Source organism: Trichosurus vulpecula, chromosome 8 (genome assembly GCF_011100635.1).
Source record: "Trichosurus vulpecula isolate mTriVul1 chromosome 8, mTriVul1.pri, whole genome shotgun sequence".
Classification (NCBI taxonomy): domain Eukaryota; kingdom Metazoa; phylum Chordata; class Mammalia; order Diprotodontia; family Phalangeridae; genus Trichosurus; species Trichosurus vulpecula.
The window spans coordinates 96,724,626-96,739,899 of record NC_050580.1 but is presented as its reverse complement, the minus strand read 5'-3'; the positions used below and the strand labels follow the sequence as shown (position 1 = coordinate 96,739,899).

The 15,274-nt window shown below is 37.9% G+C and overlaps 1 protein-coding gene across 1 annotated transcript in view; it reads right to left on the bottom strand.

Annotated features, from left to right (window-relative positions):
• Positions 1-7,401: 7,401 nt before the first annotated feature.
• HSPA12A (heat shock protein family A (Hsp70) member 12A) overlaps positions 7,402-15,274 on the bottom strand; it is a 101,706-nt gene continuing 93,833 nt past the window's right edge. Inside the window, exons 11-12 of the mRNA XM_036736006.1 lie at positions 14,104-14,207; positions 7,402-11,695 (exon numbers count right to left, since the gene is read on the bottom strand). Coding sequence (XP_036591901.1) covers positions 11,058-11,695; positions 14,104-14,207 — 742 coding nt within the window. The 3' untranslated portion in view covers positions 7,402-11,057. The remainder of the gene's footprint in view (positions 11,696-14,103; positions 14,208-15,274) is intronic.

Genomic DNA, 15,274 nt, shown 5'->3' with positions numbered 1-15,274 from the left:
AGAGTCAGAGTTTTCATTGGCTCAGTATTACATTTTGGTGGAGGCTGGTCAGTCAGTATTTATTAAGCACTTACTATATACCAGGGACTGTTCTAAGTGCTAGGAATACAAATACAAACAAAAAGGTACCCTCAAAGAGCTTACATTCTAATGAGGAAGACAGTACTTGAAAGGAAGCTGAAAAGAGGGGAGGGAAGAGAGGTGGGAGGAGAGAAAGTACCTGCCATGGGGGTATGATCAAGAAGTACAAAGGAGTGAAGTGTTGTGGGAAATGAAGACATGCCTGGCCTGGGCTCCCTCCTTAAATGGGGGTTGTGGGAGGAAGTCTCCACTCTCTAATCAGAGGGAGGGGCAAAGGGTACTTAGGTATGTGAGTTCTCAAATTAAAAGTCCCCTGGACAGAGGTCTGGGTTCAGAATAATTATGAATTGATTAAAGCTATTTATGGCATATTGGATCAAGGTAAGACTGCATACTCCAGCAATGCAAGAATCCATTGAAATTTGGGTTTTGGGAGAGGTGAAGAGAAATCTTGGGACTGGGGGTATAGTTGTACACTGTGCGTATTAAGATTTAAATCCTGTGCATCAATTCCCTATATATCTCTATAACACTGACTACCCTGGCCTCCCACTGCTCCCAAAGGCTAATTGTTACATTTCACCTCTTCTCCCCTCACCCCCATCCCAGTCTCTGATAACCCTACAGAGTAGGAGCATCTAAGGACTAAGAGTATCTAGGGCCTAGGCTCTATGCCAATGACTCTAGACCCAATGTATAGTGTTTCTTCAAGTGTAAGGAGCAGTCCACTGCATCCCAGTTCCATTTAACCACTAAGAATTGGATTAGCATTTACAAAGAAATATTTACTTCAAAGGTATAATAAAATATACAAACTTACTCCCCCCAACAGGTATGACTCAGGTTCACAGTACAGTTCAGTCCCCATAGAGCACAGTCCTAAATTCCAAGTCAAAAACCCATCTCAGCCTGGAATTCCTTGGTTTCTCTGGGCTTCTCTGCCAGGCTGATTGGCTGCAACATCTTGCTTGGAATCCTGGCTCTGAAGTCTCATCTGAAAGTGAAAAGAATGTATGCAATAGAAGAGAAACAGAAACACCCACAAGTCAGGGGCCTAAAAGGAGAGAGCAGGGGAAGTATCCTTCCCTTCTTTCCCCTCCCTATAGTTTTCCAGTTCAGTTCATGGCTCTGCAGTGGGTGAAATCTTCAACCTCTGGACAAAGCAGAAAGAGAGAGACTGTCTCAATCTGGCAGGATTTAGAGACACAGCCTATGTAAGTGATCAAAGGAGGATACTCTACCATTGTAGTAGGGGAATGCATAGAAGCAAGATACCAGGTTCTGCTGTCCTATTACATTTTGATGATCAGACTCATAGAGATATTTAATGAGAAAGTATTTTCTTATTTGACAGCTCTCCTTCTTTTCCTAGCTTCATTGAGTTTGTTCCTGCAAAAGCTTTTTAATTTATGTACTTAAAATTATCAGTTGCATTTTTGTGATCATTTCTATATCTTATTTGGTTAAAAATTCTCCTCTTAGCTATAACTGAAAATAGTGCTTAATCTTACTCTTTAAATTTTTTGATGTTTTGATCTTTAATAGATCGTGTGTTTATTTGGTATTATTCAGTTTATTTGCTGATTCTCAGGGTTTTCTAAGTAAACCAACATATCATCAGCAAATAGGAGCAGTTTTGTCTCTGATGATTTTTATGCCTTTAATTTCTTTCTCTTATCTTATTATTGTTTCTAGCATTCCTAGTACTGTCAGATACTAGTGAGTAAGGGGCATCCTTGATTTACTCCTGTACTTACTGGCATTGTGTACTGCCATGTTAACTATAAGATTCTGGTCTATTACCAAATTGCTTTTCTATTTTCACAGTAGCTCTAGTCAAACTGGGAATTCTTCCCCAAGTATTTTATGTTCTTAGGTTTATTGGACTCTTTTTGAGCTCAATTACATTTGATTCTTTCTTATTTGTCCTACCGATCTGCTTTTGTATTTTTAAATAGTTATGAATACTTTTATTGATTACTTCTTTATAGTATAATTTGATGTTTGAAATAACTATTGATCCTTCATCCCTATTTAAAAATCTTTTATTCCCTTGAGATTCTAAACCAGTAGATTCTTAAATAGATTCTCAACCTATTGTGTGTCATGGACCCTTTTGGAAATCCGCTGAAACTTCATGTACCCTTTCTCAGGAAAAATAAAGTTTTTAAGTGTATAAAATACATAGGATTGCAACGGAAACTAATTATGTTGAAATATAGTTATATTTTAAAAAACAAGTTCATAGACTCCATGTTAAGAATCATTGTTGAATATGCCCAAAGGACTATAAAATTGTGCATACTCTTTGACCCAGCAATACCACTTCTAGATCTGTATCCGAAAGAGATCATAAAAGTGGGAAAAGGATCCACATGCTCAAAAATATTTATAGCAGCTTCTTTTGTAGTAGCAAAGAATTGGAAATTGAGGGGATGGCCTTCAATTGGGGAATGGTTGAACAAGTCATGGTATAGGAATGTAGTAGAATATTATTGTGCTATGAAAAATGATGAGCAGGTGGACTTCAGAAAAACCTGGAAAGACTTACATGAACTGATGCTGAGTGAAGTGAATGGAACCAGGAGAACACAATGACTGATTTTGATAGACTTATCTCTTCTCAGCAATGCAAGGACCTAAAACAACTCCAAAAGACTCACAATGCTATCCACATGCAGAGAAAGAACTTTGAAGTCTAAATGCAGATGGAAGCAGACTATTTGCTCTCCTTTTCTTTTGTTGTTTTGTTTTGTTTCTTTTTCTTGTGGTTCCTCCCATTAGTTCTAATTCTTCTTTACATCACGACTAATGTGAAAATATATTTAACATGAATACATAAGTAGAGCCTATATCAGATTGCATGCTGTCTTGGGGAGGGGGAAGGAGGAGGGGGAGAAAATTTAAAACTCAAAATCTTATGGAAGTGAATGTTGAAAACTAAAAATAAATTAATTATAAAAAAGAATCACTGTTGAAGACCTTTTTGTTCTTCCACCTGAATTTTGTTCCACATGTTTCTTTCATATGTTATTTTGTTCAGTTCCATAAAATAATTTGGCAAAAGTACTAAATTATGTAAGTTAATTTATGAGGTATCACCATCTTTGTTATATTGTCACAGATCAAACATGAAAAATAAATGTCTCTCCAACTTGCCATTCCTTATTTCTTTAACGTGTATTTTTATAACTTTTGAATGTATGTTAGTAATTTGCCTCCAAAATACCTTATGCATCCTATAGTTACTTTGAGTGGAATGTCTTTCTCCTTTCCTCCTAAATTTTACTGCTATTATGTAGAAATGCTTTGATTTTTTGTGAATTTGCTTTGTATTCTACTACTTTGCTAAAGATATTAATGGTATCATTGTAATAGTATCAACTTATTTGCTGATTCTCAGTTTTCGAAATAAACCAACGTCATCAACAAATAGGAATAGTTTTGTCTCTTTGATGATGTTTATGCCTTTAATTTCTTTCCCTTACCTTATTATTTCTTGTATTCCTGGCACTATGTCAAATAATAGTGAGTAAAGGGCATCCTTGATTTACTCCTGTATTCACTAGGAAAACTTCTAATGTTTTTCCCACAGCACATAGTGTTAACTTTTGGCTGTAGACATAAACTTTTAATTGTATCTTGAAATGACCCTTCTGTGCTTATATTTTGTAAAGTTTTAAAATTAATAAGTTTTGCAATTTTTCAAAAGTTTTTCACCACCTATTGATATGATCATGTTGCTTTCAGTGTTTTTTAACATGATTATCTTAATTGTTTTCCTAATTTTGAAACATCCTGGTATAAATCCAACTTACAGTGAATCATTTTTGGACATATTACTGTGGTCTCTTTGCTAGGATTTGTTTTATTTCTTTACCAATATTCATTAGTGACACATAGCTATTTCAAGATTTAAATTTAAATTGCTTACTCCAGTAGGCTGAATAACATGATATGCAACTTTTTATATTATATTAATAATATACAATAGAATTCATCTGTAGGGCATATGGAAAGGTTTCAGGGAATTGCAGATGGGCAGATGGAAAGCCTCAGGGATGCTTAGAGACCAATGGGATTCTGTCAATAAGAGCACATATCCCTTAGGATTTCTAGAGCCACCATCGCTTTTCAAAGACTTATGGGAAAAGTAATTGATGACATAAATGGAGTGGAGGTGTTGGAGTGTCTAAATGATCTCACCACAGGATCAAAGATAACAGAGCTACAAGGGATCTTTTCCAACCTCTGCATTTTCCATAGGAGACCTAGGGAGGTAAAGTAGCTTGTTCAAGGATACTTGGGTAATAAGCATGAGGTGGAGTTTGAACTCAGTTCTTATAGCTCCACTATACTACCCATATGGGTTTGCAACCCACAGTTTTAAGAAATGCTGAAGGGGTCATGAGTGGAAAAAGTTTAAAAAGCCCTGCCTAATGATAGTATTCTTTTCACTGTACCATGCCACTACTCATATTTGGAAAGACATTGGAAGAACACCAGAAGAGGCTACTGAAAGTATTAGAGTATCAAGAAGCCAATGGTCAAAAGTTCCCAATTATCAAGTACCAGTTCTGCTGTGAGATATCTTTAAGGACGTCTAGGACAGTCTTCTCTTTTTTCAGATGAGGAAACTGAGGCCCAAAAAATTTTAAGTGATTTGCCCAAGTTCATGAAGGTGGTGAGTAGAAGACCAAGGGTTGAGCCCAGGTCCTCTGATCCAAATATGGTAGCTTTTTTCACTATATCATCTAACCCTTATGAATATACAAATATGGACACACAAATATGGATGGAATATTATGTTCAGTAAGAAAAATAAATGTGAATTCAGAGACACTTGGAAAAAAATGTATGAACTTATGTAGAATGAAATCTTGGACCATATAATGGAATGTACCTCTCATTTCTCAGCAGAGAGGTATGGAACTGTAAACCTTTGACAAACATCAAACAGTCAGTGGCTGTTATTTTTGCCCAACTATTTTCCTTGGTTCCAAGGAAAGGTTCAGTTCTCCAGGGAAGAGGCATATCTACAAACAGCATGATTTAAAAATATAAAGACACTAATAGAACACTTTTTAAAAAGATACATACCAATTCTGAAAGATTTCCATCAAGTTCATGGGTCATGGAGTTTCTCAGCAGGGAGTACTAACCCTGAGAAGACAGATATGTTTTTGTTTTTTTTTTTAACCTGTAATTGTCCTTTTGCGAACAGGAATTTTTCCCCAATAGGATTTGCTGGCTATTATTAGTGGAGACCTGTGCCCTCATTGCTAAATCTCTCAGTAATGTCATATATATATATATATATATATAGTTGGGAAGAAGTTAAAGCAGAAGGTTGAAGAGGAGGCAATCTGGCCTAAATTTGCACAAACCTTGGGATGAAAACATGAAGTTTTGGTGTTAGTATACTGATACCAATTTAAAGGTCTCAAATACAATTTTATCACAAGAGTGATAATCACCAAGAAACCTATTGTATTACCCAAGTAGAAGATTCATTAAGACTGAGTCTTGTTACCCACCCATAAATTGGAGTCCAATTTCAAATTTGGATCAACAAAAATCCACTGACATTTTGACAGGTACTAAGTTACATACCACCAATAGAAGCTGGATAGTGATGTTGGCTAGTTATATGCCCAGAGTGTATTGTTGGCCAGGAAATACCAACATAGTCATATACTATATCCCGACAGTCCTATATGTCTGAATCCATGGTGATTCCCATATTTTGACATGTAGGGAACTGAGTTGGTTAGCATTGAAGATAGTACTCTCTCTCCCTTTATATATACATACACATATATAGATATATGTGTGTGTGTATATATATATACATACACAGATACACACACACACGTATATTCTGACCAATAGCAGAACTTGTTCCAGATGTTAAGAGATAACATTAGTTAGTTTTGGGGTTTTTTTTTTCCACTGGCGTGGTACCCTCTTGATTAATATTGAGTTTTAAGTCTGTGATCCACTAAGACCCTCAGAACTTTTCCATGGGCACTCTTATCCAGTCACAATTCCCCATTCCTATATTTTTGAAGTTGAGTTTTAGAACCCAAAGTGTAGAGATTTATTTTTTTAAATCAAATTATACCTTATTTGATTCAGCGCCATCATTCCCACCTATTGAGATCTTTTTGGACCCAGACTGCCTCCAAGCTTTGTGTCAATGAATAATTTAAGGATCTTGCCATTCATTCCTTCTTCCAAGTCACTGATAAAAATGTACGTGGTCAAAGCATGGGCCTCTAAGGCACTCCATTGGACCTCTCCAGCCAAGCTGCTCCTTATCCATTAATAATGACTCTGTTTGGCTCTGGTCATTCAATCAGTTCCAAATCCACCTGCATTTTTTTTGTCTAACCCACCTATCTCTATGAGAGACTTTCTCATTGACATATAAGTCACACATAGTCAAGGCTGTGACCCCAGGCCATATTTTTTTTTCCTCCTCCTCCTATACAATAAATGAAAGGAGGACTAATTTTGGCCACAAAGAAGTATCATTCACTTTCACATCTCATTTTAAGTGCTTTTTTCCCCCCAGAAGGCAGATTGGACAGATGTATCCAGTCTTCTACTCTTTTTATGATTAAGGGGATCACAGAGTTAAAGCTGGAGGGGAAATTAAGATGCCATCAAGTCTACCCTTTTCATTTTACAAATGAAGAAACTGAGGCTGGGGGAATTAAGTAATTTGCCTGGGGTCATATAACAGTAAATAACTGAGACAGGATTTGAACTCGGGTCTTGCTAACTTCAAGCCCAGCAGCCCATCCACTGTACCATCTAGCTGCTTCCTTAAAGCAAGAAAAACCTTCAATGAAATCTTGGTCTATTTTGGATGCAGTAGGATTAACTGTGAAGTCAATTCTGTGTTGCTCTAAAAACTTAAAATCTATGATGTCAGCATTAAAAAAAAAAACCCAAACCGAGTCATATTCTTAAACTTCTGTTTTCTAGACAATATGGTCTGGAAGGGGAAGCTCACTGGTAACAATACAAACAGCAATTTGGCACAATGGATAGACCACTGGATTTGGAATCATGAAGACCTAAGTTTGAATCCTGCCTCAGACATGCACCAGCTGTGTGACCCTGGGCAGGTCACGTAACCTCAGTCTGCCTCAGTTTCTTCATCTGTAAAATGAGGATAAAAACAGCATTGAAAGATGAAATGAGATATTTGTAAAGCATTTTGCAAACTATATAAATGTTACTTATTACTGATGCTGTTATTATTAATTTTAACCCCTGGAGACCAGCAATAAATACACATTTGGGGGCATACCCAATCAAGAGCTTTACTTTGCTTTATTAGACACCTGTGAAGACATAGGAGTTTGCAGATACAGTCCTGACAAGTTGTGAGCTGCTGCCAAGTGAGATTCACATTTCCCTTGTGCAGAGAGGTGAAGAACCACAATGATTGGTGTTTTATTATATTGTTTAGTACTCCAAGCAGGTTAATAGTCTAACATTATGCTCAACAACTCTTTCTACTAGTCATCCGCTTAAGCCACTTTTAGCATGAATATACAGTGTATTACAGCCATTAAGTCTTTGCAGCGTGAAGTCCAACCTTCCCAAATAAACTTTATTGACTCCAGTTTATATTGATACATGCCATCCCTTGACATATTGACAATAAGCAGCCTAATCTGGACCTGGACCCTTAACAGTTAAACTTGACCTAAACAGTGACGGGAAAGGGTCTATTTTGTAGTCATCACTCTGCAAAGTTCATTTGAACATTTTATGCCAGCTTCCACTCAAATTGAAACATATCTTATTATTTCCTATCAGTGTTATTTGTTTACTCATTCAACAACATTTATTCATGCTTGGTGTGTGCGGAGTGGGGAAGTTGCAAAGAAAATTCTACAGTCCCTGCCTTCAAGATATTACCAAGATGACAGTTGGGGGTGGGGGTGGGGGTGGGAATTCAGTAAAGTGGGTCAAGAAAACACATCTTCAAACCTTTCTATAAGATCAGAACATGTATCATTAAAGTAGAGTGATCTAGTTCTAGGAAGTTTCAATATGATTTTTTTTAAAGCTACTAGATACATGAGAATTCTTAATGAATTTGTCTAATTGGGCTGCATTTCCAGAGTCCAGTAGAATTTCCGGCCCCATTCAATCACATTTGCCCACACTACAATTCATGGGGTTTGTGATCTAGTCTACCTGGCCTAAAGAGACATATCTTGAATGCAAGGTAGGAGAATATTGACAATAGGAAAAGGAGAAAGTTCTGGATAAAGGGAAAGTCCCTTCAAAGGCAATCCTACTTTTGAATAATTTGTTCACACTTTATAATGAAGAAAAGATGGAGTCATCCACCCTTCTTTCCCTTCCTTTACATGCTGACACATTGAAAATGCCACTTGTACGGACTGAATTTTTACTTTTTTTACCCAATAAGCTGGAGCTTCAAGAATCATCAAAGTTTCCCACAAGCAAGGAGTTGAAAAATCAGCCTTATTCTATATGTGAAGTCAGACTGCCTACAGACACCAGAATGTTGAACTTTCAAGTATGTGACAGAAGTAGTCATCTGTGATTAGTTTTCATTCTTCTAAAAGCCAATAGTGAAGGGTTTGAAAGAATAAAGACTGCCGCTGTCTCTGAAATGGGTACTGATCGCTGATGGGGACAATTCATTCATGACAACATTTAGACCTAGCCATCTATCTCTTTTTCTTTGGTCAACCTTCCTTCCATAAATATTGCATCACTTGCTGTTTTTAAAAACCTGTCATTAACTAGAATGATTGAAATGATATCAGTAACAATTCGGAGTGGAATGCATTCAACGAAAAGCAAAGAGCATTTTTTTTAATACAAGAGAAAAGCCTTGTAGAAATAAGGATTCTGTACATTATTCAAATATTGTATGTACATACAATTATATTGTTTATGACTGAATTGCAAATTCTTCCTTATTTGTAAACTCTGGTTGGTAACACCAAAGAAAAACCTGTAATATTTAGCTTTTAAAGCATAGCAGGCAGCAAGAAGGAGGATGCTAGAAAGCATACCTCTGTAATTGTACAAGAAATCTTTATGCCAAGTTAAGTGACTAGCATTCTTGATTTATTCCTAGTATTTAATGTTTCACGTTCTATGAGGGTATTCTACAAAGAGATGTTAAAGCGAAAACAAGGCCAAAATGTAAAATGTTCAATGAAATTTTGAAATGTCATTTAGAAGATCTATTAGCCATGATAATGGGTTTGTAGTTCCAACTTGCATTTAAATAAAAATTTCTATTCATTCATGAAACCCCCAATAGCTTTAAAGCTTAATGAATTCCATCAGGTAGAAAATACAGCTTTGAAAAGTCAGATGAATTTTGAGCCAGGTTCATACAATCAATCATTTTGGAGGTTTGGTCCTGGATTTTGCATGAGGGTACCTTTGGAGAAATCATGAAGGAACATGTCAAATTTTACAAAATCGTGAATCAGTAATGTACAAGGCAGAGAGTTACTAAGCTGTCATGTGTCTTTGTCCCTAATTCCTTTCCTTCCTTGATCCTTACTGTGTGTACTAAGACTAAGGTAAGGTGGAAACTCAAAAAAGGCAGAGGTCTGGTCCCAGCAAGTCTTCGTGAATCACAACCTTATTTTTTTTTAAATCTTGGACACCCTGTTTCTAAGAGTTTTTACCCTCTGAAGAAAGAGACCCAGGAGCCTATTCCATAAAGCACCTTTGTTTTCAGTCTGCCATTTAATCCATCGTGTATTTATTTGGAAAGCCCTCTTCAGGAAGTTAGAAAAACATTTTGAACTAAAGAATTTGATGACACATTTCAAAGGAAGGCTTCAGTTCTTACACTCCACTCACTATGCACTGGTTTTATTCATTCTCTAAATGGGGAAAGGAATGGCCAACACTACTTCATGGGGAAGCTTGGCCCAAGAAATTTATTTTTTATCAGGTATTACAAACTTCTGAAGTGCTAGGCTTAATAATCCTGTCAAACATCAGTGAAATTAATTAGGGCTCTAATATGACTAAATTAACATCAACATTTGACTTGCATATGTCAGAGGTTCCAGTAACTCACTTGTGTCATCTCTGAATTATGTTTGGGCAGATCAGCATAATACTTTGGGCAGAGCAGCAGCTTGATCCATTTGCATAAAAGCAAGCATTGTCTACTGAAGAATTAATGTAGGGCTTAACATCAGGTCTTCCTCTACCTATGCTATTATTACTGGATTAGCAGAGCCCACAGTTTGTTAAATTAAAGATTTTTTGTTCACTTGAAATTTAAAATCTTGTGTTGAACCTGGAAAATCAGTGCACAGTATAGGCAGTCTTCTCTGACTGGTTATGAAACACTCCAGGCTCCCAATTAAGCACCACTTGAAAAACATGATGACAAAGAAAGAGAATACCTACAGACTTGCAGTTCTTTTTATATTGACCTTCAAAAATTTTTTTTTAAAAAAATCACAAATATTTATGATAAAAGAAGTCAAAGAGTGTCCCTTGGGCTCTGGGATCTCATTAAATCTAAAAATACTATAATAAAAGTGCTTTAGTTCTGCTTAACTGAGATCTGTTAAAGACAAACCAATGCTGCAAAAAATATTTCTTTTTCACTGTCTGAAGGAGCGTTTGACCACTTCTGTGTATTTGAGAACCAGCTGCCCTTCTCTGACTATCCCTGAATTTGTTCATTTCTATAGATCATACCTTATTTCTGACAATCTTATGGTGTCAGAATCTCTATTAAAACATCTCAACCCACCCCTCCAAATCCCCAATGTTTCTAGGTTCTATCTGTTCTCATCTATCCTGCTGAAATTCAAGTGGGTGTGATGGCAAGTGTGAAAAGGAAAGGATGGAGCCCTCAAAACCAAAGCATTGCAGGTGAGTGAGTTGAGGTGGGGGAGAGGAGAATGGGAGATGGGAGGGATGGAAGGTGAGAATTAGTAATTTAAGAAATCTATCCCAGCTTTGACACTCTTAGAGGTGGGAATATCAATGGCCATGGCTTTGATCTCAGTGTCCCCAAACTGCATGAATGTTTGGATCTCCCTCCGAGTGGGCACTGGGGTATCATTGGTCCCAGTGAGATCCAGACGGAGGGTGCCACACTTCTTCACTCCTGGATCCGTGATGAAGTTGACGTTGTCTTGTTCAGCACTGTAGATGTTGATCACGATGAGCAGCTGGGAAGGCTTGGCAGGAGTGTAGCTACGCTTCACTGTTTCTCCCAGGGCGACAGACTGGTCTGCTGAAATGAATTTATCGAAGACATCGGTGCACCATCGTGTGCCATCTTTGACCAGCAACTTGTCTGGTGGGTGCTTCCCTTCCACATACCGGTTCAGGACTCCTACCCCATAGGTCAGAGGCGAGCGTCGCACCTTAATGACAGCAGGGTCCAGCCCGAAGAGGACTGCTCCTTTGAGGATAGTGAGACCCACGTCCTGAGGAATAATGATTCGGCACTTGTTCCCAAAGGCTGACTGCACTGCCTGCTGCAGGAGAGGGGCTTCTGCAAAGCCACCCACCAGGAAGAGAAATTTGACATCTGTCACCTCCGGCTTCTCAAACAGGTCCCCTGAAAGGGAAAAACCACAGCATGTTTGTTTAAGGAGAGATAACATCCTCATGGTGAACTATACCAGGTGGTCCACCTGAGTAATGGGAGACTTCACCTCCTAAAGCATTGAAAATAAAAGAAGCAGGAGAAACTACTAACAGTTTTTAAAACGTACATATGCACACTAATAAGAGTTAGGGAAAAGTCTCATCTACAAAATAATTTTTAAGAAATAAGCTCCGACTTCAGAAAACAGATGATGAAATGTGCCATACCGTCTGACAGAAAGGTGATAGACTCAAGGGGAAGAATGAGCCATGCATTTTTGAAGATGACAAATGTACACATTTGTTTTGTTTGACTGTATATTCGTTAACAAGGATTGTCTTTTTCTTTTTCATTTTAAGGGAAGAGGGTGCTAGCGATAATTTTGCCAAAAAGAAAAAAGGAAAGAAAGAAAAGAAAAAAGAAACAGGCCACTGAAGTGTTTTTGAAAATCCAATCAATGAATAAACTGTGATTAAGTGCCTACTATGTGAAAGGCTCATGCTAAACGCTTAGAATACAAAAAGAGGCAAAAGAGCCCCTGTCCTCACAGAGTTTACAATCTAATAGGAGAAACCATGCAAACAAATATGTACAAAGCAAGCTATCTCCAGGATAAATGAAAAATAATTAACAGAGGGAAGGCACTAGAATTAAGAGGGATTGGGAAAGGCTTCCTGCAGAAGGTGAGAGTTTTAGTTGGGTCTCGAAGGAAGATAGGGAGAACAGAAGTAAAGAGACAAGCTGGACAACTTTGAAAGTAGTATGTTAAAAAAAAAAGTAACAGAATTATATACTTTTAAAAATATATGTGTACATAATAGTGCTCTTCAGTTTCACATATAATCTTCTGTTCTAGGGGCAGCTAGGTGGTACAGTGAGTAGAGCACCGGCCCTGAAATCAGGAGGACCTGAGTTCAAATCTGACTTCAGACACTTGACACACTTATTAGCTGTGTGACCTCGGGCAAGTCACTTAACCCCAATTGCCCTGCCTTTCCCCCTCCCCCCAAAAAAGGAAAAAAAAATCTTCTGTTCTACTTTGTATATGGAAATGATTTTTTTAAGTGTTTATTACAGTTGGGAATAGAAGAAATTTAAAAAACAGAAATATGGTCAAAGGTTTTTATTGCCAATTGTATAAAGTTCAAACTCCTCTGTTAGGCATTCAAGGCTCTCCCCAATCTTTACCTTTCCAGCTAGGTGGCAAAGTGGATAGAGTGCCAGCCTTCCGGTTACAAAGACCTGAGTTCAAATTCAACCTCAGACACTTACTAACTGTGAGGCCCTAGGCGAATCACTTAATCCCTGTTGGCCATACTTTCCTTATCTGTAAAATGGGGATAATAATTAGCATCTACCTCCCAGGGTCCTTGGGAAGAAAATATGAGATAATATTTATAAAGCTGTTAGCACAGAGTCTCATACAGAGTAGGTACTTAATAAATGCTTGTTCCCTCCTTCTGTCCCGCCACGCCAATAAAATTGCAAGTCCAGTCCCTATGGGCAGCCAGGCAGGAGGATACAAATGCCCCAGGGGTAGGGATTGGGGGAGGGGTGGAAAGGAAACCATCTCTGCCCTCAAGGACTTTACAATCTAGTAGGGAAATGAGATATGTACACACTGAATGCACTTAATATCGTGGCCTGACAGATTTGAGGAAGGACAGCTTGGGAGGGAATCAAGGAAAGCATGGAAGAAACCAGACCTGGAAGAAGGGTGAAGAGAGAGGGTGCTTGTTTTCTCTCTTTATCAAGACTCCTCTTTCTAATGGACTATAAGGACCTAATAATAACTCACATTTTCCTGGTACTTCAAAGACAGCCACTTTTTTTTTTTTACTCAAAATAAACTTAGGAAATAGATAGTAAAAGAATTACAAATGAGGAAACTGAGATTTGATGACTTGCCTTATTTGTCAGTAAGCTTCTGACGTGGGATTTGAACAAAGGTTTCCAAATTTATTATATGCCATTCCCCTTCACACCTTCTACAATTCAGCCAAACTGCCCTTTTTGCTATTCCTCACATGAGATATTCCATCTCTTGCCTCTTTGTCCCCACATGTAAAAAACGTACGCCTTCCTCGTTTCTGCTTTTTAGGTAGAGATACACCCTCCTTTAAATCCCTGCTCAAGTGCCATTCCCTCCCCCCAATATGAGGCCTTTTCCTATCCAGATGCTAATAAGCTTTTGAATCTGAACTCAAGTTCAACATTCTATTCACTGCAACATTCTGCCTCACACTGCACTATGAATCTCCCAAAGATCCTATGAGTTGCTTATCTCTAACTGGGCTGGTTGGTTTTAATGAACAGGGAAAAAACCAGTCTATTTCCAGTTGCACTGAATAACTGAGTCTCTATTATTTGTTACTTACGGAGATGATCGATGATATTGTCAATTGTTGGCTTAAAAAGGGCATTCATTGCATCTGGGCTCATCCTTAGCATTCCCTGGGATGACCATTTCACAAAGTCTACGCTGTAGCAATATCATACAGAACAAGAATGAAATCAGAAATGTGTATACAACATACAATAATTTACATTTCTACGACATGTTCTGTACATTATCTTGAGCTTCACAACTCTGCAACACAAGGATATACAGACGCGTGTATATATGTAATACACACAATACACACATATATACACATATGTGTGTGTGTATATGCATGTGTATGTGTGTGTATGTATATCACATACCTATATCACCCAAAAGATCTTTTTATGGAACGACTTAACTCAATTTATGAAGATATTTTCCTTCATTTCCTTCTTAATCAAGGTACTATTACAACAAGACCAAACTTGGCACCATACCTGTCTCATAGTTCAAAGGAGTCAACTACATTGAATTCCTTGCCACCCTCAAGTCAAGTGTCCTGTTCCTGAGTCTCAGGACATTAGGAATAGTCCCAGGCTTCCCAACCCTGTTTTCTCTCTTGTTCTTCTTAACTAAACTTGAAATTGGGAGTTCCACATAGAAACCTACCATAGGTCACCATCAAATATTTTGGGAGAAGAATATGAAAGTTTCTTAGACACGGCTGGTGGGAAACAGTATCCTACACAAGACATGTCCCAATCAGTGGGGAACGTATTTAGCACCATCCTGCAGAAAGCTGGTGAGCAGACCTACCTAATGATAACACCTTTTACGTCTATAATTATCTAACAATTACAAACATGTCCCTAACAACCTTAACTACTCTGTGAGGTGGGCAGTCCATCTACTGCTGGACCAGTAAGTGAGAACCTTGAAGAATCACAGACGTGAGAGACGGATAGGACTTCCTTCAATGGCCATCTGGGTCAACCCATACATGAAAGGAATCTTCACTCAAATGTATGCCAGACATAATGGTAACACAGCCTCTGCTTGATGACCTTCAAAGAGGGGGGAACATAGCACCTCTTATGGTAGCTCATCCTATTTTTAGACAGCTCAAATTGTTAGGACATTTTCGCTGACATCAAGCCTAACAGGTCTTTTTGCAATTTCCACTCACTGTTTCTGATTTTGCCCTCAAGGGCCTATCAAGTTTA